At 39.2% G+C, this 25,216-nt stretch overlaps 1 protein-coding gene and 1 pseudogene across 1 annotated transcript in view; one reads left to right on the forward strand and one right to left on the reverse strand.

Moving 5' to 3' along the window:
* MEIKIN (meiotic kinetochore factor) overlaps positions 1-25,216 on the reverse strand; it is a 76,691-nt gene that overhangs the window by 42,803 nt on the left and 8,672 nt on the right. Inside the window, exons 6-8 of the mRNA XM_056124757.1 lie at positions 23,848-23,967; positions 19,561-19,600; positions 3,555-3,622 (exon numbers count right to left, since the gene is read on the reverse strand). Coding sequence (XP_055980732.1) covers positions 3,555-3,622; positions 19,561-19,600; positions 23,848-23,967 — 228 coding nt within the window. The remainder of the gene's footprint in view (positions 1-3,554; positions 3,623-19,560; positions 19,601-23,847; positions 23,968-25,216) is intronic.
* Positions 5,358-8,002, forward strand: LOC130033000 (nucleolin-like; annotated as a pseudogene).

Raw genomic sequence — 25,216 nt, forward strand, 5'->3', positions numbered from 1 at the left:
AAGTGCATCCCCTCCTGTCTTATTTCTCTGACTCCCTGAATTCAAATTTAACTGAACAGTCTCAATTTTTTTTGCTGCTAAATCTGTTTATCCTTGAGGTTAGTCACTCCTCTCACCTTCAGATCCCAAGGTAGAGATACAATAGATGTGAGAGGTCCATAGGAGATAAAATGGGCATCAATATTTGATAATAAATTAGATATGCAAATCAACAAAGAAGGTGCTGAGAATGATTTCTAAGTATCTGTTTGCTAAGCTACATCTGCTATGACAGAAAACAGAAAAGGTCTAATTTAGGACTTGGTTATGGCATTTTTCAGCTCTTTGTTATATTTACTTCTTGGTAACTTTCATTATAGCTACTTATAAATTTGGAGTGTTCCATTTATAACTTTTTTCTTTTGTTTTGGGGCTACAACCAATGGTGCTCCAGGCTTACTCTGGACTCCGGACTCAGAGATCACTCGTGATGGGCTTAGAGGACCATATGGGGTGAGGAATCCTTGTCATATGCAAGGCAAACTCCCTACCCACTGTACTATTTCTCTGGTTCCTACATCATTTTTGCATGTACCTTTTCCATTTATTTTAGTGCCTAGGTAGCATTATTAGTCTACGGCTTCAAAACATATAGCCCTAATCTTGATTCTGAACTCGACTCTATCACACATTACTTTCTTGACATCCTTACTTGAAGATGCATAAACTCTTGATTTGGAGGAGGGGACACATCTCATAAGCAATACTAAAGGAAGCCCAGATATAACTGGCGAACTGGGCCACAGGACTCAATGCTCAGGCCTGGTGATGCAGTGTTACTCACCTTCAGCAGTGCTTGAGAGAATATTTATGTCAAGGATAGAACTTGGGGCTTCCACATGTCAGGAATACAGAGTATCTCAATTTTTAAATATTTTTTCTGATTTATTTAAATATTTTATTGAATTATGCCAATAAAATATTTATTGAATTATTCCACCATGTAGAAATGGGAATAATTTGCAAATGAATATATAATATCACCCATATCAAGATATCAAATATTTTCAACACCCCAGAAACTTCTTATACATTCTATCCCAACTAGCACTTACTTTTCCAAAAATCACCACTATTTTTTTTTTCCCTTTATTTTATTTTATTTTTTTTAAAGTTGTAGATTTACAATTTTTTGTGCTTTGGTTTCAATTATACAATGATCAGATACCCATCCCTCCACCAGTGCCCATTTTCCACCACCATGGATAATATCCCTCCCACCCCCATCCCCCCATCCCCCCGTCTCTGTGGCAGGGCAATCCCCTGTGTTCTCTCTCTCCTTTTGGGTGTTTTGGTCTGCAAAAGAGGCATTGAGTGGCAAACATGTTCAGTCCATAGTCTACTTTCGACATGCATCTCCCCTCCTGGGAGGATCCTCCAAACATCCTTTATTTGGTGCTCCCTTCTCTATCTGAATAGCCCTTTCCTCTAGGATACCCGGCTGGCCTCTAAGTTATGGAGTAATCCTCCTAAATCACCACTATTTTGACTTCAACAACCCTGAAGATTCTTTCCTGTTCTTGAACTTCATATGTATTTAATTTGTATTACATACATATGTGTGACTGCAGTCTTTCAGGCAAAGATATATACACGAGCTTACAGATCAAACTAAGTATGTCTAAACCAATTCTCTTCATTGTTATCCCAACTTGTTCTATGCTGTAATGTTCATCTCTCAAGAAATGATAATCAGCATTCATCTGGTTATTGAAACCATTAAGTTAAGATGCATCTTCAAATTCTATTTTTCTCTTATCCAATATTCAATCTAATCAGAAAATTGGTCCTCAAATGATATTCAGAACTAAGATCACTACCACCATTTTAGCCTCAAACACCATTATCTGACAATTGAGATCTAAAAGTTGTCATTGCTTCCACTCTTGCTTCCTTAGTCTATTCTGAAATATTCAGATGTTCTTGTCCTCTATTCTTCTCAGCACATTTAGAATAAAATCTATGCCTTAGGATGGAACACAAGACTCATGACATATGAATACCTCAAACTGAATGAGTTTCATTCATTCATTCATTCATTCATTCATTGTTTTATTCACTTTGTTCCAGTAACATTAACCTTTTTCCTCATCTTCAAACAAATCAAGCATATTCCCTCCCCTTTTCATTTTTTTCCCTTTGCTCTACCCCAGAATTCTTACACAGACTATCCTCTCCTTCTTATAACTTTTATTTCTAATTCAGTTACTCATTTACAATTCTATTACTTTTGTTTGTTTGTTTTTGTTTGGAAACCATGCAAAGAGGTACTCAGGGCTTGTTCCTGGCACTGCACTCAAAAATCACTCCTGGTTGAGAGTAGAGGAACATATGTGGTACCAAGAATCAAACCCAGGTAAGCTGTATGCAATATAAGTGCTATACCTGCTGTGCTTTCACTCTGGCCCATTATCCATTTCTTACTCAACTATAACAAAAGTTACGTTAGGGCAAGGACTTTTTCACATTCCTCAGCAGCTACAATTTGTGTGACCTTATAGGTAGCAGCTTCAGAAGGCAGCTGCGTATAAGGAATCAGAAGCAAAATCAGAAATTCCTCATTTATCCTCTAAAATAGATGCTATAAAACTTGCTTCGATTTTTTAATAAAATATGAGTGTCTTTTTATTTTATTTTTGTATCAGGGCCACAATTAGAGGTGCTCGGGGCTTACCCCTATCTCTGAGCTCAAGGATCATGCCTGGCAGAACTCAGGGGACTATATGGGATTCCAGGGATCAAACCCAGGTCAGCTTCATGCAAGGCAAGCACCCTACCTGTTGTACTATTGCTCCATCCCTGAGCTTTGTTTTTAAAGGATACAAATATTATGCTTAATATATTCTAAAGATAAACTAAATAATAAAGTGCCTAAAATGTAAATCACTTTTGTTGATGTTTTTATTTCACGATCATCACCTGTATCTCCAATACTCTACTTACTATATTCCTGTCCTCCAACTGAAACCTATGGGGGCAGAGAAATATATCACTCTCCAGTGGTATATGTAGTAATGCCTTGAATAGAGTTCACACTCTGTAACTCTTTATTATATAATTTATGATGGGTGCTGTGGGGATTATGAAGACCCACTTTGTAGTTTTGTTTCTTTGGGTATATGGGTCATATTCATCATGAATCACGGAGTCAAAAGTGACTCCTGGCAGGACCCAAGGAAACATTTGGTGTCAGGGACTGAACCTGGGTTTCCCGCATGCAAAGCATGTGCTCAACCCATTGAGCTATATCTTCAGCCCTAACTCATTCTTGTTTTAGTTTTTATTTTTCAGTGCTGGAGATGGATCTCAGGTCTCATGTATACACAGCATGAGTTTTACCACTAAACCACATCCTCAGCCTCAAGACCCACTTTCTAACACCACATGTGCTGATTTTTTTTAAAGGATAATTAAGTTAAAATGTACCCAGTTTCCTCAATTACCAATTTTCTATATACTATAGAGGCAAGAACAAACACAAAATTATGAAAATGATTAATGCTGTTATTTATTACCTGACTCAGGATTTGAAGTACTCTTTGGTTTTGAAGAAACATTTTGGTCTGCCAATGTTATTGTCACTCTAAAATAAGAACAAATAGTATTCTCTTAATTTTAAGAAGCTTTTAAGAATTCTCAAATGTACTTAAAATATAGTCAGTTATATGCAATCAATTATCCTGAAAAAAAAAACAAAATTGGTCAGGAAAAAGTATTTTCTTGATGACAAAATAGTTTAGTAATAAAATGCAATATATTTATGCAGTTTTCAGTGTGATGCAACATATATGGAGGACAAAGAAAAATGTCTTGGATCAGAAAGAATTGGACTTTTAAAAAAATAATAAATGCAATGCCTTTTTTTTCTAACCAAGTCCTTTTTTTTTTTTTTTAGATTTTATTATTGAATCTCCTAGACTCTGCCATCACTGTCACACTGTCACTGTCACTGTCCTCCCGTTGTTCATCAATTTACTTGAGTGGGCCCAGTAACGTCTCCATTAGCAATAGCACAGCGGTAGGGCATTTGCCTTGAGCGCAGCAAGCCAAGTGGAGCCTGGTTCGATTCCTCCACCCCTCTTGGAGAGCCTGGCAACCTACCAAGAGTATCTCATCTCGCCCGCACGGCAAAGCCTGGCAAGCTATCTGTGATGTATTCAATATGCCAAACACAGTAACAAGTCTCAAAACGGACACCTTACTGGGCCAACTCGAGCAAATCGATGAACAATGGAAGGACAGTGGACAGTGAACAGTAGATTATTGAATCACTGTTAGACAGATCTTTACAAAGCTGTTCATGATTAGGTTTCAGGCATGCAGTGACATCCATTCCTCCACCAGTGTGTATTTCTCAGCGCCAGTGTCCCCAGTTTCCCTCCCATCGCCTCCCTCCCACCTGCTTCTTTGGCAGGCTCTCTCTCTCTCTCTCTCTCTCTCTCTCTCTCTCTCTCTCTCTCTCTGTCTCATTCTTTCTTTCCTTTTGGGCATTGTGGTATCCAATCCTGAAAAGTTTGCTGGTATATCCCTTTACCTACAGAACTGGACTTAAAGTCCATTTTTGCTATTGACACTTGAAGAGGCATTGGAAAATTTACTAAGCCTGCCTTGAATCCTGGTTACCTCATTTATGTGAAAAGATCAAGAAACAACAATCTTGTTTTCCAGACTCTTACTATAAAAAACACAAGTAATTGGGAGACATTTTTTCTTTGCTGTATTTCTGTTTTTTAGGAAGGGTGTTTTTCATCATGGTCACATGTTTTATGAGTACTTATTCACACTTTCTTCAAAAGCTGTTATAGCATGTCCACCACCATAGTGCCAAAAATCCACCAATTATTAGACCCTCCCACATCGACCTTTTGTGCCCCCCCCACACTCTCTACCTTTATCAATCTCAGTTCTGAAGCATGAATTCAAGTGTTACTTTTCTATTCCCTTGCTTTATTTCTTTATATCCAACATGAGTGAGATCAATTGGCATTTCTTTTATTATTTTTAGCACAATAACCTTTAATTTCATCCTTGTTATTTCATATTTATGGATTTTATCCATTTTATAATTAAGTAGCATATCATGTATACAAATGTATATACACATATCTTCTTTACTCTTTCAATGTTGGTGTAATTGGTTTGTTTCATATCTTGACTACTGGTTTATTTTTGGTTTGGGGGCCACATTCAGCAGTGTTCCGAGCTTATTCTTGGATTTGTGCCCAGGGATAACTTGTAGTTAGGCTTGGGGGACAATGTGTTGGTGCAGGGATTGAACCACACTAGCTCTGTGCAAAACAAGTGGTTTAAGGAACACAATGGAAAAACTGATCAACAAAATTATGTTGGTGAGGGAGAGGTTAGAAAAGAGGACACTTGAAGTCCTTGGGGGAGGGAGATGAGCACATTGGTGATGGGTGTGGTGTGGAATTATGTGCATGAGAAGCCATTACTAACAGTGTTGTAAACAACAGAACCTCAATCAATTTAAAAAATCAATATATAAAATTTTAAAAACATAAAACCTAATCCCTGTACTATCTCTCTCTGCTAACATAGCTTAACTATTGCAAATAATGCAGCAATAAAAAGGAAATGCATATCTTAATTTTAATTAATACTTTTATATTAGTCAGATAAGTATCTAAAATTAAAATTGTTAGATCATATATTAAGTCTTATTTTAGCATTCTGAGAAATTTTTATACTGATTTCCAAGTTTACATTTCTACTAGAAAGTTTCCTTTTTTCTCCATACCTCATAACCATCTGTTGTTTCTGGTTTTTATGATGTAGTCTATTCTCATATATGTGAGAATTATTATAGTTTTAATTTTCATCTCCCTGATAACAAGTAATTTGAGCATTTTTCATGTATTTGTTTACCATTTTAGGCAAGACATAATTTTTTTGTGTTTATACTTTTTTTAATAATTTTTATTAGTGAAACACCATGAGGTACAGTTTTTGTGCTTGGGTTTCGATTATACACTGATCAAATACCCATCCCTCCATCAGTGCCTATTTTCCACCACCATGGATCCCAGTATCCCTCCCACCCCCAACCTCCCCCATCCCACCCTGCCTCTGTGGCAGAGCATTCCCTTTTGTTCTTACTCTCCTTTTGAGTGTTGTGGTTTGCAAAAGAGATATTGAGTGGTAATCATGTTCGGTACATAGTCTACTTTCAACATGCATCTCCCATCCTGGGAGGATCCTCCAAACACCCTTTATTTGGTGCTCCCTTCTTTATCTGAGCTGCCCTTTCCCCTAGAATGCCCGGCTGGCCTCTAAGCCATGGAGTAATTCTCCTGGTACTGATCTCGGCTATTCTTGGGTATTAATCTCCTATTTTGTTACTTTATGTTCCCCAGATGAATGCAATCTTTTTATGTCTATCCCTCTCTTTCTGACTCATTTTTCTTAGCATGATACTTTCCATGTAGTACCATTTGTATGTAAATTTTATGACTTTATCTTTTCTAACAGCTATATAGTACTCCATTGTGTAGATGTACCAAAGTTTCTTTAACCAGTTATCTGTTCTTGGGCACTCAGGTTTTTTCCAGATTCTGGCTATTGTAAAGAGTGCTGCAATGAACAAACAAGTGCAGAAGGACATAATATTTTTAACGAATCTTTTCTCCTTTACACATTCACAAATAAGTGAATATTATACACATATGTTGAGAAGATTAGTTGTTTTATAAGAAGGATACAGAAAAGTATGGCCACTCCCTGAGTTAGACTGGTATCAGTGATCTTTTTGCTAAAAATGACCTTGCTGTTGTAGATGTCAGAATTGTTGTATCTAGGAAGTTTGGTTATGTGGATTTTGAATCTGCTGAAGACTTGGGAAAAAGTATTGGAACTTACTGGTTTAAAAATGTTTGGCAATGAAATTAAACTAGAAAAGCCAAAGGGAAAAGACACTAAGAAAGATCAAGATGCAAGGACACTTCTGGCTAAAAATCCGCCTTACAAAGTTACTCAGGATGAATTAAAGGAAATACTTGAAGATGCTATGGAGATCAGACTAGTCAGCAAAGATGGGAAGTGTAAAGGGATTGCTTACATTGAATTTAAAATAGAAGCTGATGCAGAGAAAACATTAGAAGTAATCTGAGCATTTTTGTGTATTTGTTGACCATTTTACAAAAACAGGGAACAGAGACAGATGGACGGTCCATTTCCCTCTACTACACTGGAGAAAAGGGTCAAAATCAGGACTACAGAGGTGGAAAGAATAGCACTTGGAGTGGTGAGTCCAAAACCCTAGTTTTAAGCAACCTTTCCTATAGCATAACAGAAGAAACACTTCAAGAAGTATTTGAGAAGGCAACTTTTAGCAAAGTGCCCCAAAACCAAAATGGCAAATCTAAACCATATACATTTATAGCTTGCCTCATTTGAAGATGCTAAGGAAGCTTTAAATTCATATAATAAAAGAGAAATTGAGGGCAGAGCAATCAGGCTGGAGTTGCAAGGACCCAGGGGATCACCCAATTCAAGAGGTCATCCATCCAAAACATTGTCAAAGTTTAATCTGAGGAAACCACAGAGGAGACATTGGAAGAGTCGTTTGATGGCTCCATTAGGGCAAGAATAGTCGCTGACTGGGAAACTGACTCCTTCAAAGGTTCGGTTTTGTAGATTTCAACAGTGAGGAAGATGCCAAAGCTGCCAAGAAGGCCAAGGAAGATGGAGAGATTGATGGAAACAAAGTTACTTTGGACTGGGCCAAGCCTAAGGGTGAAGGTGGTTTTGGTGGTCGTGGTGGAGGTCAAGGTGGCTTTGGCGACCAAGGTGGTGGCAGAGGTTGAGGAAGTTTTGGAGGCCTAGAAGGCTTCCGAAAAGTCAGAGGAGGAGGAGGAGATCACAAACCACAAGGAAAGAAGATGAAATTTGAATAGTTTATTCTATCTCTCATTTTTTCCTTCCATTTGAAAGGACTCTGAGGTTTTTACTCACAAATTAGTTCAGATAAGTGTTAGCTCTATCACTCATCTCTTTAAACAGTTTATATGAATATCCAGTCAAAACCAACAGTATTCTCCCTTGAAATGTTATCTATTCTGATTTCCAAGTAGACCACAGGACTGTATACTGTTTTGGAATGTCCTCAGAAGGCTCTGTCATTGATCAGGTAACAGAGTAAAAACCTCATCCTGTTTTTGTAGGGCCCAGGTCTCTGAGGCATATGTTAATGCAGGAAGAATGGTGGAGTCTAAGAGATGTGACCAGAGCCAGAGGTTCTTCATCCTCTTAGCTATTTCTGTGATGCTCTTAGAAGGCATTCCAAGCTGCTCTCTTCCTCCTGTGCAGCTCAGGTGCCAGGTCGTTCATCATGTTGAGCTCTCGACCTAGGTACACATAACTGCTGCATTCAGAGATGTTCACTTCATTGAGAGCAAATAGAATGTCAGGAAAAATTTGTTTCTCATAAACATTGTCTTGGTGAGATTCAACTGCAGTCTGACCTTTCCACACTCACAATCCAAGTCGGTCAGCATTTATGCTGCTTGGCTGATGTTTGTTGTTATTAGAATGATGCCATCAGCGAAGCAGAGGTGGTATAGTTGCCAACTGTTTATCTTCACTCCCATTCCTTCCCATTCTAGTTGTCGCATGACGTTCTCGAGGGTGGCACTGAGGAGTTTTGGTGAAATGGTATCGCCCTGCTGAACCCCTCTTTTTTATTATTAGTGAAACACCATGAGGTACAGTTGTAGATTTACAATTTTTGTGCTTGGGTTTCAATTATACAATGACCAGATACCCATCCCTCCACCAGTGCCCATTTTCCACCACCATGGATAATATCCTCCCCACCCCCATCCCCCTCTGCCTCTGTGGCAGGGCAATCCCCTGTGTTCTCTCTCTCTCTCCTTTTGTGAGCCCCTCTTTTAACATCAATGATTGCTTCCTTGTAGAATGGTGAGATCCTGGTAGTGAATCCATAATACAGCTCAAGGAGGATCCTGATGTAATGAGTTTGAACGTCCTGTTTGGCTAGGGCTTCAATAACCGCTTCAGTCTCAACAGAATCAAAGGCCTTCTTTAAATCAATGAACGTCAGACACAGTGGCATCTTGAATTCCCGAGAAACCTCAATGATGTGGATATGATTGATCGTGCTGGATCCTTTTTGGAACCTGGCTTGCTCGCATGGTTGTCCTTCATCTAGTGTTCTGCCAATCCTACTCAGGATGACGTGAGTGAACAGCTTGTAGACAACAGACAACAGGCAGATTGGGCAATAGTTGCCAATGTCATGGTTGTCTCCCTTCTTGTGCAGTAGAAAGGTCCTGATGGTTTTCCATTGGGATGGAACCTTCATTCAGACAGGTAGCATGTGAAGAGCTGAGCCAGTGTATTGATGAGTACTGAAAGTAGATTCTTCAGGTGTTTGGATCTGACCTTGTCTGGGCCAGGTGCTATTCACTTCTTTACTGATGAAATGGTGTGCCGGATTTTGGAAGAGAGAACATTGGAAACGACATATCCATCCTGTGGAATTTGGTATGTGGGCAGGTGGACATGGCTATCAAAGAGATCTGAGTAGAAGTCATGGATAATCTTCTCCATTTCCCTTCTGGAAGATGTGATAGATCCATCAGGATGTCGGAGAACAGTCACCTTTGTCTTGTAGTTGGCGAAGGACAGTTTGCGAATGCTTTTCCCAGCTTCTGTCATATCAGCAAGCACTGCTGCTCTTCTCTCTTTGAGGTCTTCCTTTATCGCTTTTCTGCACTGCTTTGTGAGCTCGGACATTAGTTTAAGGTTGCCTGAGGCTTGCGCCAAGCCACGTTGGCAAATGAACTCGAAAGTTTCTGAAGACAGGCGTCTTTTTATGGCTTTCTTTCTCTCAGCATTCCTCCATACACACACATTTTAAAAAAAACAATTAAAAATTTTATTCTTTCATTTTCCCCCCTTTACTTCATCCCAATGAAACAGAACTTTACTACCTGAAATTTCAGGTATATCCATTTCATTGTTTTTGTGTTACTCTCTTACAATAAAGAATTTTAGGTAATAAAGAGCCCAGAATATATTATTATGAAACCAAACTCTTGTTATATAATAAAGTTCTTTTCCCAGGGTAGGCTTTATTTAAACTCATAATATGCAGTGAGGCGAGTAATCCTGGCTGTTTCTGCCATCCTTACCCTTCACCTCCATTTTTTGGTAACTGCTCTTTGAGATATTCTGGCACTGGAGCAGGAGTGAGGAGTTGAAGAAAGAGACAAGAAAAGTGCCTACGGGTACTATTATAATATGTCATTGGTGCCCTTTGGATCTTTGTATGTAACTGATAACCAAATGCTGACTCTTTCAAACCTAAAGTATTTTGAAGGGTTCAGTTACAGGATTTTCCTATCTGTCAGACTTTCTCACTTGCTGCTATTTATGATCTTCTTGGCTTCAGAGAGAGAATGTCCAGCCTCTCTCAAATAAGTTTACTTTCTCCTTTGCAGGATGTCATGCTGTTAAAGATGCCTTTTGACGTAATTCATAACTAAGTTCATTTCCGCTTGATCTGTCTGACATATGGGTATTATGCACAGATTTTTCTGTGCCAAACTTTGGAAGTGCTTCTAGCTTCCTTTTTATATTCTGCCATTTTAAATATTCTAATAAATCCTCTTGCCTTTAGACTTTTCAGCTGAGTCAGAAATAAAATTTCTAGGAGACAAATACAAAACCATTCAAATACTCATCCTGGAGCTTCTTTCCTGTATTGAAAAGAGGGAAACTTCTTTGTCTTTCTGTCTCCTTGCAACTAACACTGTTAACACTTTTGTTGTTATTATTGTTATTGTTGTTGTTTTGGGGGTCACAGTTGGTGATGTTCAGGGCTTACTCCTGGCTCTGCACTCAGAAATTACTCCTCACAGTGCATGAGGATGATATGGAATGCTAGAGATGGAACTCAGGTCAGCCTCATGCAAAGTAAATGCCCTACCTGCTGTACTACCACTCAGACCCCCATTAATGTTTTTCAAAGACAAAAACATTTTATCTTTTCAGTGCATTCTTGGCCTTTCCTTAAGGGATTTGTGTTGGAAGAATTATGTTTTGATATCACCCAAAAATTTCTACAAATGAACTGATGGGATTTGCTCATTTTTATTATTTTCATCTACTGAGGTCTAAACTGTAAGACTATGTTAACATCATATTTACCATCCTGCTACATTCCTCAAAGCCCAGATGTATATCTTTGGTCAGTGGGCAAAACCAAACTTTTACTATTAACCATAGACAATATAAATCACTGAGGATGTCAACAAAGATAAATTGGAAAGAAAACAGGGAGAGAATCTTAGAAACTAAGCACTAGACTACAGAAAATGATTTCTCTCCCAATAGCCACAAATACGAGAGTTCTAAGTGGAGTATGGCACATAACCTAGCAACTTTTGGATTTCTCTTTGTCTCTTCTAATATTTTTACCTGTTAGCCCCAGAGATTGCTAAGCACTGCATAGGAGGGCCTCCCTCACAAATTTGGGTATTTATCCCAAATGAAGCTATAAGTTAACCATCAATAACTGGTAGAGGCCATAAGGTATAGAACCATCTAGAAATATACAGCACAATTCCTGTATGCAAATAATGAACAAGATGGAAAAGAAATTATTTACTATCCCTTTCAAAATAGTGTCCCAAAACATAAAATACCTAAAAATCATCTAAACAAAGGAAGTAAAAAACTTACAGAGTGAAAATTTTGAGTCACTGCTGAAGTAAAACAGAAGAGGACACCAAGAAATTGGAAGACATTCCCTGTTTTTGCACTGGAAGAACAATGTTGTCAAAATAATCATACTGCCCGAAGTATGATACAGATTTGGTACCCATTGAAATCACAATGATGTTTTTCAAAAACTCGGAACAAGCTCTGCTAAAATTTGTATGGAATCCAAATCCCAGAATAATCAAAGATATCCTAAAGGGAAAAAAAGAAAGTTGGAGCTGGAGAAATCATACAGCCAATAGAGTGCATGCCTTGTGTGGTCAACCAGGGTTTGATCTTTACATCTGGTTCCCTGAGCACTTCCAAGAGTGATCCCTGAGTGCAAAGCTAGGTGTAACCCTGAGAACTGCCAATTGTGGCCCAAAAGTAAGCAAACAAAAATCTTAAGATTAGACCAGAATCCATAACATACATTGAAGAAAACACTGAAAGACTTCTCTAGGAAAATGATCACTGAGGTGCGTCTTCACAAAAAAATAAATGAACTGCATCAAGTTAAAAGGCTTCTGCACAGCAAAAGAAACCAAAACTATAATAAAAAGATGGTCTGCCACATGCAAGGCAAATGCCCTATCTGCTGTGCTATCACTCCAGTCCACATAATAAAAAGATACCTGACTAAATGGAAGAAAATATTTTCAAACAATACATCAGATTAAGGTCTAATATCCAAGATCTACGCTCAGGGAAGCATGCACAAAGCTCAGCAACAACAACAAAAAAATTGACAACTTCATCCAAAACTGGGGAGAGGAAATAAATAGACATTTTCCTAAAACATACCTCTGGGCATATTAAAAGTACTCATCCGGGGCCAGAGAGATAGTGCAGCAGGTAGTGTGTTTGCCTTGCACACTGCTGACCCGGGTTCAATCCCTGACATTCTTTATGGTCCCCTGAGCATTGCTAGGAGTAATTATCAAATGTACAGCCAGGAACTATCCCTGAGCATCACTGGGTGTAGCCCAAAAAACAAAACAAAAAGAAAAAAATGCTCATCATCACTCATAATTAGGTAAATGCAAATCAAAACAACATTAGGATATCATTTCATGCCAGTGAGAAATGGTACATATCAAAAAGTCTAGAGACAGTATGGGTGGAGTTATGATGAGAAAGGAATGTTCATCTATTATTGGTGTGAATGTTATCTGGTTCAGTCTTTAGGGAAAGCAATATGTAAATCTCTCTTTCAAAAAGAGAGAAAAAAAGGAAATATAATCTACTGAGCCCATCAGGTGTGATCCCCAAGAACAGAGCCAAGAATAAGTCCTAAACACAGGCAGATGTGGCCTCCAAAAAATTTTTTTAAATAAAAAATAAAGCTATATTTATTTGCATATCCAAGTGGTAGGATTTATTTTCTTAAGATGGGGTATCATTTAAGGGATATTGAAAATAAGATATGATATATATATAATAAAATATTAATATTTGCTCCATATTTTTAAATTTGTTTTTGTTTTGGGACCATACTAGGTGGTGATTAAGGCTTACCCTGGCTCTTCTCTCATCTATCACTCCTGAAGGTGCTTGGAGAAACCATATGTGGTACCACGGGCTGAACTGGGGTCATCTGCATGCAAGATAAGCACCTTAACCTCTGTGCATCTCTCTATTCCTGTGCTATTTCATTATTTTTATATTTTTATCTTTCAAATTCTCCACTCCCTTTTTCATAGGTATCTCCCAAAAGTGCGTGGGGGTGGTTTTGATGACGTTACCAGGGCAACTCCTAGGGATGCTAAACTGGTGGATCAGGCATGAAGTTTCACTGCTCAGATTGGTCTATAGTGTTCAGTATCTCTACACTGCTGACACTCTAACTCAGGACATTATGTTTGCAAGACATTCACTCCATTCAATCATTTTAAGCTACCTCCGGAATGCCTACCCATTTTTGCTGATGGTTTGTTGCTGAAATGACCAGAGGTCATATACAAGCTCGGTTGCTGTGCCTGCAAGGAGTTGTACATTTCAGTTGTGAAAACTACACATGTACTCACTGAGGGCCACAAGCCTAGCTTTAGTGAAAACATACATGTAACTATTGTGCCCACATATAACTAGCTGTCCCGCATCAGAGATTACACACTCTCTTGTGTCTCCAGGTGTTCCAATGGCAGAGAGAAAAGAGATATGCTCAGAACATATGGAAAGGAACCCAGGTGTGTGGGACCCAGGGCATAGGTCTCCAAGCCTGCTCAATTGGGACTGGGCCTCCTCCACCCAGATCCCCCATCTTCCAGTATGCAGGCGTTACATCCACCAACTGCCCCTGGCGCCATGTAATCCCATCCATGGCCAAGACCCAGAGACTATAAAACTCAACTCCCGGAAGCGCATGGCCGCATCTAGTTCTTATTCTGGAGAACCTGGCAGGCCACCAAAAGTATCCTGCCTACACAGCAGAGTCTGGCAAACTCCCCGTGATATATTCAATATGCCAAAAACCAGTAACAATGATGGGTCTCATTCTCCTGACCCTGAAAGAGCCTCAAATGTGGCACTTTCTAAAATCTCAGGGCTAGGATGAAGGAGACATTACTGGTACCTGCTCGAGGAAATCGATAAACAATAGGGTGACAGTGATACAATGATACATATGGAAAGTGATGGAATTCCCAGGCTCATGCTTCCAACGCAGGCACTTCTGCCACTGAACACTCCCTGGCACCTAGATTTTATTCATTTCAATACACAGGAAATAGTCATGTATTATTATATTTGCTCGAGCGGGCCCAGTAACATCTCTATTGGAGATTTTGTTGTTACTGTGTTTGGCATATCAAATACATCACGGGTGGCTTGCCAGGCTCTGCCGTGCGGGTGAGATACTCTCGGTAGCTTGCCGGGCTCTCTGAGACGGGCGGAGGAATCGAACTCAGGTCGGCCATGTTTGCTGCATGCAAGGCAAACGCCCTACTAATAACAAAAAAAAAATTCTCTTTCCTCATTAGGTTTTAATCAAAGTAGTAGGATTGTGTTTTTTTGTTTTCAATACTGGGCATTGAACTCAGAGCCCCACACATGTAAGGAAAGTTACTCTATCACAAAGCTACTATCCCAGTTCAAAGTTGTAAGCTTTTAAAGTTTAGAATATACATTTTAATTTAAAACAATAATAAATTGTTTAGTACGTAATAGGTATTCACAACTAGTATCATTTATAATAAAAGCACCATGACTCTTTCCCTTTTAAAATATGTTGCATTGAAAAATATATAAAGAGTTTTTCAAAAGTGAGAACATCATTTTCTCAGGTGACTTAATAATTTATCGTTAGAATTTTCGCTGCTATTCACCAACAAATATCTGACCCAAGAATAACAGTAATAGATTCTATTTTCTTAACAAACTTCTCACCAGTTAAATATAAGCATTATATAAGATACCATCACAATAATGTAGATCTTGACTCTACATACTTTCCCAAGAGGACAACTAAGTTTCAGTCCAGAACCTAATCCCCTGCTCTTCAGGATGTGCTATCCAACTGCTTGCTAGAGACCCCCTTCTCAGTTTTTCCCAAAGTGAAATCATTTGTAACTCCCAACCCACCTTTGCTTTTCTCTGTGTTCCTTCACCCAGTGAACAAGTCATTGTGCAATAGTTTCTGCCTTGTTGTAGCAAGGAACAGCAAAAGAAACAGCGGCTCAGTCAAAATATAGCTCAAATAAATAATCTAATCTAACTTTATGAACCATATTTTGTTCTATTGTTCTATTCCCTTTTCCATTTACATCTACTATTAAAAATTATATTTTCTTGGGGGCCAGAGCAGTAGTACAGTGCATAGAGTGCTTGCCTTGTACAAAATCAACCCAGGTTCTGTCCTGGCAACCCACATGGTCTCCTAAGCGAACCAGGAGTAAGCCTGGAGCATAGCTTGGCGTGACCCAAAAACTAAAATAAAAAATTTATTTTCTTGATAAAATTTTTGTTTACCCTCCAATTTTATTGATATTCTTCACATACCAGAGACTCCACCATTTAAAGTGTACAACTCAACAACAACAACAAAAAGGTGTACAACTCAATGGCTTTAAGTATATTCAGAGTTGGGCAACTATCATCCACAATCAACTTAAGAACATTTTTACCACTGTCAAAGGAAGTTCATATTTTGTACCCAGTCAACCCTCATTTCTTCTCCAACCTCTCAGTTTTAGACAATCACTAACTTTCTGTAACTAAGATTTGTCTACTCTGAATACCTCATATGAATATAACCATAAAATCTGTGGTTATTTCTTTCACTTAGCATATTTGTTAAACGACTGGTTTCTTTCATATTTCTTAGCATATTTGCAGAGTACAAGAACATTGTAGCAACTATCACCACGTAATTCCTTTCCATTGTTTAATAGTATTCTATTATGAGTATGTCATATTTCTTCATTCAATCAATAGCAGATAACATTTATATAGTTTCCACTGTTTTGACTATTATAAATAATGTTGCAGTGAACATTCACGTACAAGTTTTTGTTTGTTTTGGGACCACTCCTGGAAGTGGTCAGGGCTTACTCCTGGCTCTGTGCTCAAGGATCACTGCAGATGGGCTCAGGGATTCTGGGGATCGAAATCACATTGTCTGTGTGTGAGGCAAACACTGTACCCACAGTATTCTCTCTTTAGCTCCTTCACTTTCTTTCACTTTCTTTACAGTAACTGGACTTATTTTTTAAAAATTTGTTTGTAAATTCCTTCAACCTTCATAACTCACACACGCGCGCTCATTTACACACACAAATACACACACACAGTAAAATTCTCTCACTGGCAACAACATGGATGGACCCAGAGATTGTGTTTAACAAAATAAGTAAAACAGAGGGGGAAAAAACCCTCACTATGAACTATATGAACATAAGACCATATTCATGTTTACCAGAGTGGAAGAATCTAATTAGACTTTTAGTGGTGAATTTAATATATTAAGTTCAAAGATATACTTAATGCATTAAGAACATACAGATCAGTTATAAACATGTATATCTGAAATCTACATAATGTTATAAATCAATGTTACCTCAATAACAACAAAAAATTTTAGCTTAATAAGTTGGGCTGGAGAGAGAATATAGGGGTTAAAGCACATGTCTTCCATATGGCCAACCCTGGTTCGATCTCCAGCACCACCTGGTTCTTCAGCATTAATGGGTGTAGCCCCAGAGGCCTCAGAATGGGCAGTCCCCAGCACCATAAAGTCCAGGTACTACTACATCCTTGAGCTCTCATATTGAATCTCTTGATGACTAGCTGAGACTTCTTGGAGGGGCCTTAAAGCCTTGAATACCATTGGTGAGGCTCACCCTCAAAAAAAAATTACTGTGTTAACATTTTTTATTATATTTAGTCCTACTGAAAATCGTTAGAGGCTTCTATTGACATCAGGCTAAAATAAATACAACAGGAGGTATGGTGCCGCCAGCAGGTCAATCTGTACCTGTGAGGTGAGTGCATCAGCAGCTTGATGGCGCCTTCAGACTTCCAGATACCCCAAAATTGCTGCTGTGCCTTTGGTCAGACCCCAAAAACTTGGGGCAAAGTTTACTAAGAAAGTCACTGTCACTGTCACTGTCCCTGTCCTCCCGTTGTTCATCGATTTGCTCCAGTGGGCCCAGTAACATCTCCATCGTGAGACTTGTTGTTACTATGTTTGGCATATCGAATACATCATGGGTAACTTGCCAGGCTTTGCCATGCAGGCGAGATACTCTTGGTAGCTTGCCGGGCTCTCCAAGAGGGGCAGGGGAATCAAACTTGGGTCAGCCATGTTGGCTGCATGAAAGGTGAACGCCCTACCTGCTGTGCTATTGCTCCAGCCCACTAAGAAAGTAAACGGCCAAAAGTTAGGTATGTGGGAGACACACCGCAAACCACCTCTGGCTCAGATATATAATTGGAGGCATAGCCTTTCTGGTTCCTGATCGAACTGCTTAACAGCCATGATCCCAGAGACTCAGAAACAAAGCTCGAAACCCAACTGCTTTTGGCAGAAATGTGTCCAGTCCCCGCAGTAGGTTACTGTCGTAGGGCCACCCCACGGGGAAAAGGGTGTTGTCCCTCCGCCTGCTCCCCCTTGGCGGCTCAGTGGCCGCCATCCACCAGAGGCCATTGGACAGTCAGGTTTGGGCCCGCAGTGACAAGACACGCGGGGAACTCAAGGGATGGGGGTGGAGCTGGCCCTTTTCTCCCACCCCAATAAGACCCTGAGTCGTCGCCCATGAACGGTCTCTCTGGCTCCTGATCAAGCTACTTAACAGCCATGATCCTAGAGACTCAGGAACAAATCTCAGAACCCAGCAGGTTTGGCAAGAAATCCCTCCAGATTTAAGTGTTAAAATTTCAGAATTTCAAAATCGCATGGCCATTACTGCAGCCATGCGACATCATATGTTATTCTTAACCAGCAATAGAAAACAAATTGTCTACTGTTTCCTTTTCAGCAGATCTGAGTGTTTAGGTAAAATCCCAAATAATAATGGTGGGTCTGGTGTCAAAATATTAAATGTAATCAAAGTAGAGAGAGAGAGTAATATGGAAATCGTCTGCCCCACAGGTAGGGTTTATATTGGGGTTTTTGGTCGTGGAAAATGGGCACTGGTGAAGGTATGGGTGTTTCATTGTATGACCGAGACTTAGACCCGAAAGCTTTGTAACTGCTCTCATGGTGATTCAATAAATAAAATTATAAAAAATGAAAAAAAAAGCAAGGTGGAGTTCATGCCTAATTCAATCAGCTAATCAGTGGCTGAATAAATAGCAGTACTCCTACATAAAAATAAATAAATAATAAATAAATAAATAAATAAATAAATACAACAATCCTTAACTAACACTCATGGTCAGATTGTGACCGCCTCCATAAATAGAAGTACTGTCTCTTTTTATTCTTACCCTTTAGTCTATATGCCTTACACGCTCTGGTCTCATTTCTTCTATCACTTCATCTTCTTTCTCTATCCACTCCACATATCCAAGCCTTCCAGTCTCAAAGCCTGGACTCCCGATATTCCTTACACTTAGATTCTCTTTTCCCCAGAGACAATTAGCTTGCACTGTCTCCTTTAGATAGCTGTTCAAATGCTACCTTTTCAATGATAACATTCCTGACCATAGTACTTAAAAATAACAGATCTTCAGTCTACTATTCTCTGCCCTCTGATTTCTTATTCTCCATCATATTCATTACAGTGTAACAGTGAAATTTTACTTGTTTGTTTACTGTCAATCTCTCTGAACTATAATGTGAGCTCAGTGAAGGGGAGCTTGCCACTGGTTCTGGGTTCACCAGAGATACACCTGGCAGTGTTTAAGAGGTACTGTGCATGACAGGCATGTGCCCTAGGCCTTTGAACTATTTCCTTGGCCTCAGAGATTTGTTTTTTGTTTTGTGTCTGAGGGTCAATGTTCAGGGGCTACCCCCATTTCAATTCTCAGGGATTACCCCTGGTAGTGGCACTCAGGGGAATAACCTTAACCTTGGGGTGCCAGATATCAAACCCAGACCTCCAGCATGCCTGCATGCTTAGCCCACTGAGTTATCTCTCCTGCCTCCAAAGATTTGTTTTTAACCAATTTAGTCTACTATGTACACATCAATTAAAATTTTGAAACATTTAAATCCTCAAAATCTGAATAATAAACATCTAAATTTGTTAACTAACAATCATATCTATATGTAACTATTAGATCACAGGGTTTAGAAAAGCAAAACATCAAATTAATACAAAGGATGTTAATTCTTACATTTTTTTATGGCATTTCTGGTAGTCTTCTGAAGAGGTACCTGGGGGGGAGGGAGGAAAGGGGGAGGGAAGAAATCTATTAGAAATACATCATTCAAATTGAGACTAGGGGCTAAAAGCACTCTAGAGGAAAAAAATAAATGTTTCCTATAAAATAAATAGTGGTACAGCTTATGGGCAAAGCATTTACTTTGAACGTGTCTAACCTGGGTTCGATCCCCCATATCCCATATGGTTCCCTGGGCCTTCCAGGAGTAATTCCTGAATGCAGAGCCCCCGAGTACTTCCAGGTGTGGCTCAAAAACAAAAACAAAACCCAAAAGTAAAATAAAATAAAATACACTGTGGAAAAAAATTGCTTTTATAATTGTATTGGTTTACTGTGTTCGTTTATTTCTTTTTTTTTAAATTTTTATTAGTGAAACACCATGAGGTACAGCTGTAGACTTACAAATTTTTATGCTTGGATTTCAGTTATACAATGATCAAATACCCATCCCTCCACCAGTGCCCATTTCCCACCACCATGGATCCCAGTATCCCTCCCACCTCCCATCTCCCCATCCCACCCTGCCTCTGTGGCAGGGCATTCCCTTTTGTTCTCTCTCCTCTTGGGTGTTGTGGTTTGCAAAAGAGGCATTGAGTGGCAATCATGTTTGGTCTATAGTCTACTTTCAGCATGCTTCTCCCATCCTGGGAGGATCCTCCCAATATCCTTTATTTGGTGCTCCCTTCTCTACTGAGCTCCCTTTTCCCCTAGCATGTGTGGTTGGCCTCCAAGCCATGGAGCAAACCTCCTGATACTAATCCCGGCCACTCTTGGGTGTTAGTCTCCTATTTTGTTACTTTATGTTCCCCAGATGAATGCAATCTTTCTATGTCTATCCCTCTCTTTCTGACTCATTTCGCTTAGCATGATACTGCCTCCTAAATTAGGTCATCCAAATGCCAAAGTGAAACAGATCAGTGAGATAGCTCAAGGGGCTGAGTGCCCACTTTGCATGCAAAAGGCCCAAGTCTGATCCCAGCACTGCATGGTCCCACAAGCACTATCAGTAGCAACTCCAGAGACAAGCTGTAGTAGTCCCCAAAAACTGCTGGGTGTGTTCCACCAAAAAAAAAAAAAACAAAATTGTAAAATTTTAGAGATGCAGGAATCTACTAACTTCTTTCAGACTAATTTTTTAAAAATGTTTAAGTCATTTTACATCTATTTATTTAATTACTTCTTACAGTAATCCTGTGAAATAAAGTTACCACTCCTGTTTCATGTGTGTCCAATTATCTTTGGAGCCAGTTATCCTATTTCCGGGAATCTACCTTGAATATTGAAAAAATAATAAAATCAAAATGTATATCACAAGTTTCTTCATTGAATCATTTTGATTGCAAAACACTGAAGAAAATATGAATATCAAACCATAAGAGTAACTTATTAAATGAATATATACCCATATTTTATAGTTGAATTAAAATACAATTCAACTATAAAAATGAGGGAAATTTCTATTTAAACCTTGATACAGCTATTAAAAAATGAGAGAAAGGTCTCTGTATACAGAGTAATTTCCAGTACATATTTTTTTTGTTTTGGGGCCACACATGGTGAGGATGAAGGGTTACTTTCAATGTGCTTCTCAGAGGTAGCTCCCAGCAGTGCTTGAGAGATTAATGACATGGGAGACTGACTCTGGACCTTCAGCATGAAAACATGCATACACACTGGCCAGATGAACTACCTCCCATCCCAGTAAGTACATATTAAGTAGAAAAAGAAAAGTAAAATAACTTTTTTTCTTCATGGAAGAATATAGAAATTGCATAGACATTGTTTCATCTATGCAAAAGAAGTATAAGAATAAACCATAATCTTGAGACACATTACTTAAATGGGTGGATAGGAAAGAGATACTAATAAGGAGAAAATGGGATCAGAATAGAAGGAAGGATGAGAAAATTGTGAAACATTCCTGAGAACTTTTTTTTTTTGTATAACTACAGCTTGTAGAATCATGGTAATACTTAACACACCTTAACATAGCCTCCCTATAAAGAAAGCAGCAGTATTTCTGTGGCATTATTTAAAACTGTACAACCTATTTAAAACAAGGGAGAACATTATGCAAATTCAAAATGAGAGTTATTCTACAAAATGACTGAACAGCAATAGAATCAGAATTATCAAGTTACAGTAGATGAAAGAAGAAATACCTATCAAATGCAATGCAGGATCCTCAATAGGATCCTTACACAGAAAAAAATATTGTAGAAAACTAGGTGAAATGTGAATAAGGTATATAATTTCATTAATAGTTTTATATTGGTGAATTCTAAATTTCCATTATCGTAATAGCTAGTGATAATGTTTGTGCTACAGATAATATAAAGGCATCCTATATAGTTATATAGAATAGATTTACGGAAAGTTGGGTGAGAGGTACATGGGAACCCTCTAGACATTTTTACAACTCTATGACAGTCTAAACTTACTTCAAAATAAAAATCATTTTTAAAAAAATCGGAGCTAGAGAGAGAGTACAGTAGGTAGAGCACTTGACTAGCACATGGTTGATTCAGATTTAATCCCTCACACTGCACATGGAACCTTGAGCACAGCCAGGAGTGAGGAGTATGGAGTCAGGAGTAAGCCCTGAACATTGTGGATAGTAGCCCCCAAACCAAATTAAAGTAAATCTATACATGCTTAAGCTACTATTAGATATTAGATATACACAAAGATAACCCTAATTTATGAACTTAACTTGGAAACCATTCAAAAGAAAAATACTTTGGGGGTATGGTGCCGCAAGCAGGTCAATCTGTACCTGTGAGGTGAGTGCATCAGCAGCCTGATGGCACCCTCAGACTTCCAGATACCCCAAAACTGCTGCTGTGCCTTTGGCCAGATCTCAAAAACTTGGGGCAAAGTTACCAAGAAAGTAAACATCCAATAGTGAGGTATGTGGGAGACACATCCACAAACCACCTCCGGCTCAGCTATATAATTTGAGGCATGGCCTCTCTGGTTCCTGATCAAACTGCTTAATGGCCATGATCCCAGAGACTCAGAAACAAATCTTGAAACCCAGTGGCTTTTGGCAGAAATATGTCTAGACTGTGCGGTAGGTTACTGTCGCCAGGCCACCCCAGGGGGGAAAGGGTCCCTTTGCCTGCTCCCCCTAGGCAGCTTGGTGGCTGCCATCTTCCAGAAGCACTGGACAGTTAGGTTTGGGCCCACAGTGACGAGACACATGGGGCCTCAAGGATGGGGGTGGAGCCGGCCCTTCCCTCTCCACCCCAAAGAGACCCTGAGTTGCCGCCCACAAATGGCCTCTCTGGCTCCTGATCAAGCTGCTTAATGGCCATGATCCCAGAGACTCAGAAACAAATCTCAGAACCCAATGGCTTTTGGCAGAAATGCGTCTGTTTCCTGCAGTAGGTTACTGGTGATGGGCCACCCCAGGCGAAAATAGGTTTCGTGCCTTGGCCTGTTCCCCCTGGTGGCCCGGTGGCCACCATCCTCCTGAGGCCACTGGACAGTCAGGTTTGGGCCCTCAGTGACAAAACACGCAGGGCCTCATGGGATGGGGGTGGAGCCGGCCCTTTCCTCCCCACCCCAACAAGACCCTGAGTCCGCCGCCCATGAACAGTCCCTCTGACTGATCAAGCTGTTTAATGGCCATGATCCCAGAGACTCAGAAACAAATCTCAGAACCCAGCAGGTTTTGGCTAGAAATCCCTCCAGATTTAATGGTTAAAATTTCGGAATTTCAAAACCGCATGGCCACTACTGCAGCTGCGCAACATCATATGTTATTCATAACCAGCAACAGAAAACAAATTGTCTACTGTTGCTTTTTCGGCAGATCTGAGTGTTGGGGTAAAATCCCAAATAATAATGGTGGGTCTGGTGTCAAAATATTGAATGTAATCAAAGTAGAGAGAGAGTAATGTGGAAATCATCTGCCCCACAGGTAAGGGGAGGGTGTGGGATGGGGGTATATTGGGGTTTTTGGTGGTGGAGAATGTGCACTGGTGAAGGTATGGGTGTTTCATTGTATGACTGAGACTTAAACACAAAAGCTTTGTAACTGCTCTCATGGTGATTCAATAAATAAAATTATAAAAAATGGGGAAAAAAAGTAAGGTGGAGTTTATGCCCAATTCAATCAGCCTAATCAGTGGCTGAATAAATAGCAGTACTCTTACATAAAAAAATTACTTTGTCTTTACAATGTAGCTGAGGGTGTCCCCTATGACATATAGAAAACCAGAATGCAAAACTCACCTAAAATTGCAGAGAGGTTTGGAAACAATGGTGCTTTCTCTATTGCTACTGCTTTACTGGTATCCAGAAGAGTAGAATTCTTGCATAACATGTGTTCTTCCAACTTGGGACATGCCCAATCTAAAACAAACAGGAGAAATAGCACAAAACTCTGAACAATACACAAGCAGGTTACCTCTCCATTACCACTAACTTAAGAGCCTAGCCATACCAGATTATGGTTTCTGAAGGTTTTAGTTGGCATTAGATAAACCTTAATGCCTTTAGCATAATCAAAAATATTTGATTTACTTGATTTTCTAATCCACTTTCTTTCATTAATGTTTGCTCAGTAAAAAAGTATGGCTCTTGAGCCATAGTACAGTGGGTAAGATGCTTCTCTTACATGGAGCTGACCTGGGTTCAATTCCCCACACCTCCAAATGGTCCCCATCAGGAGTGATTTCTGAGTGCATAGCCAGGAATAATCCTTCAGTACCACCAAGTCTACTCCCCCACCCAAAAAAAGCACATACAGGAAGCTGGCTCTTATATTTTTATATATTTTATAAAATGTACACCTAAGTACCATTAACCAACCCATCACTAAATAACATGCTGCTATTACTTACTGTCACTTTTACATATTCTACTGACATCCCTCTACGGAATGATGAGGTTATTCACTAACATCTCTCATGCTAGCCTTTCCAACCCTTCACTCTACTTTTCCATAGCCTTAAATCTTAATACTGTATATTTAGTCAGACCAGTATCCATTATAGACATTATGATGGCAAGTTATAATAAAAATGTTATTACTTTTCTGGTATATCCTAACTACCATATGTTCTCCCTGGAAAATTTTTAAAAAACTATTTCTACTTCACTATATTTTTTCAATGATGTAATCTCAAAGTTAATAAAACTGGATAAATATTATCCTGAAGCCTGAGTGTAGAGAGCGAGGAATAAGTCCTGAGAACTACCTGGTAAGACCCACAAATAAAACAAAACCAAAACAAACACAGACAAAAATCAGACTCTCATATAGATTCTGGCTATCCTTATACAGGTTTAAATCTTCACCAAACTAAAGATTCTGGAATCCTCAAATCCTCATGCCAGTCCAACCAACCTTCCTTTCTTGCTTGCTTGCAAAGGGGCTACTCCAAGGTTGGTGTTCTAAGTGGTCACTCCTGGCAGTGCTCAGAGGAACATGCAGTTTGAGGAACTGAACCCAGGCTTTCCACATGCAAAACATGTATTCTAGCTTTTAAAAGTAGATGTTACTTCCAACCCAATATTTTTATTCTTCATATCTTGGTCCCATTGGTTCTCCAAGACAGGTAAAAGAGAATTATAGCCTTTACTGTGGGTAGTCCCTACT

This window comes from Sorex fumeus, unplaced genomic scaffold (genome assembly GCF_029834395.1).
Source record: "Sorex fumeus unplaced genomic scaffold, SorFum_2.1 ptg000051l, whole genome shotgun sequence".
NCBI lineage: Eukaryota > Metazoa > Chordata > Mammalia > Eulipotyphla > Soricidae > Sorex > Sorex fumeus.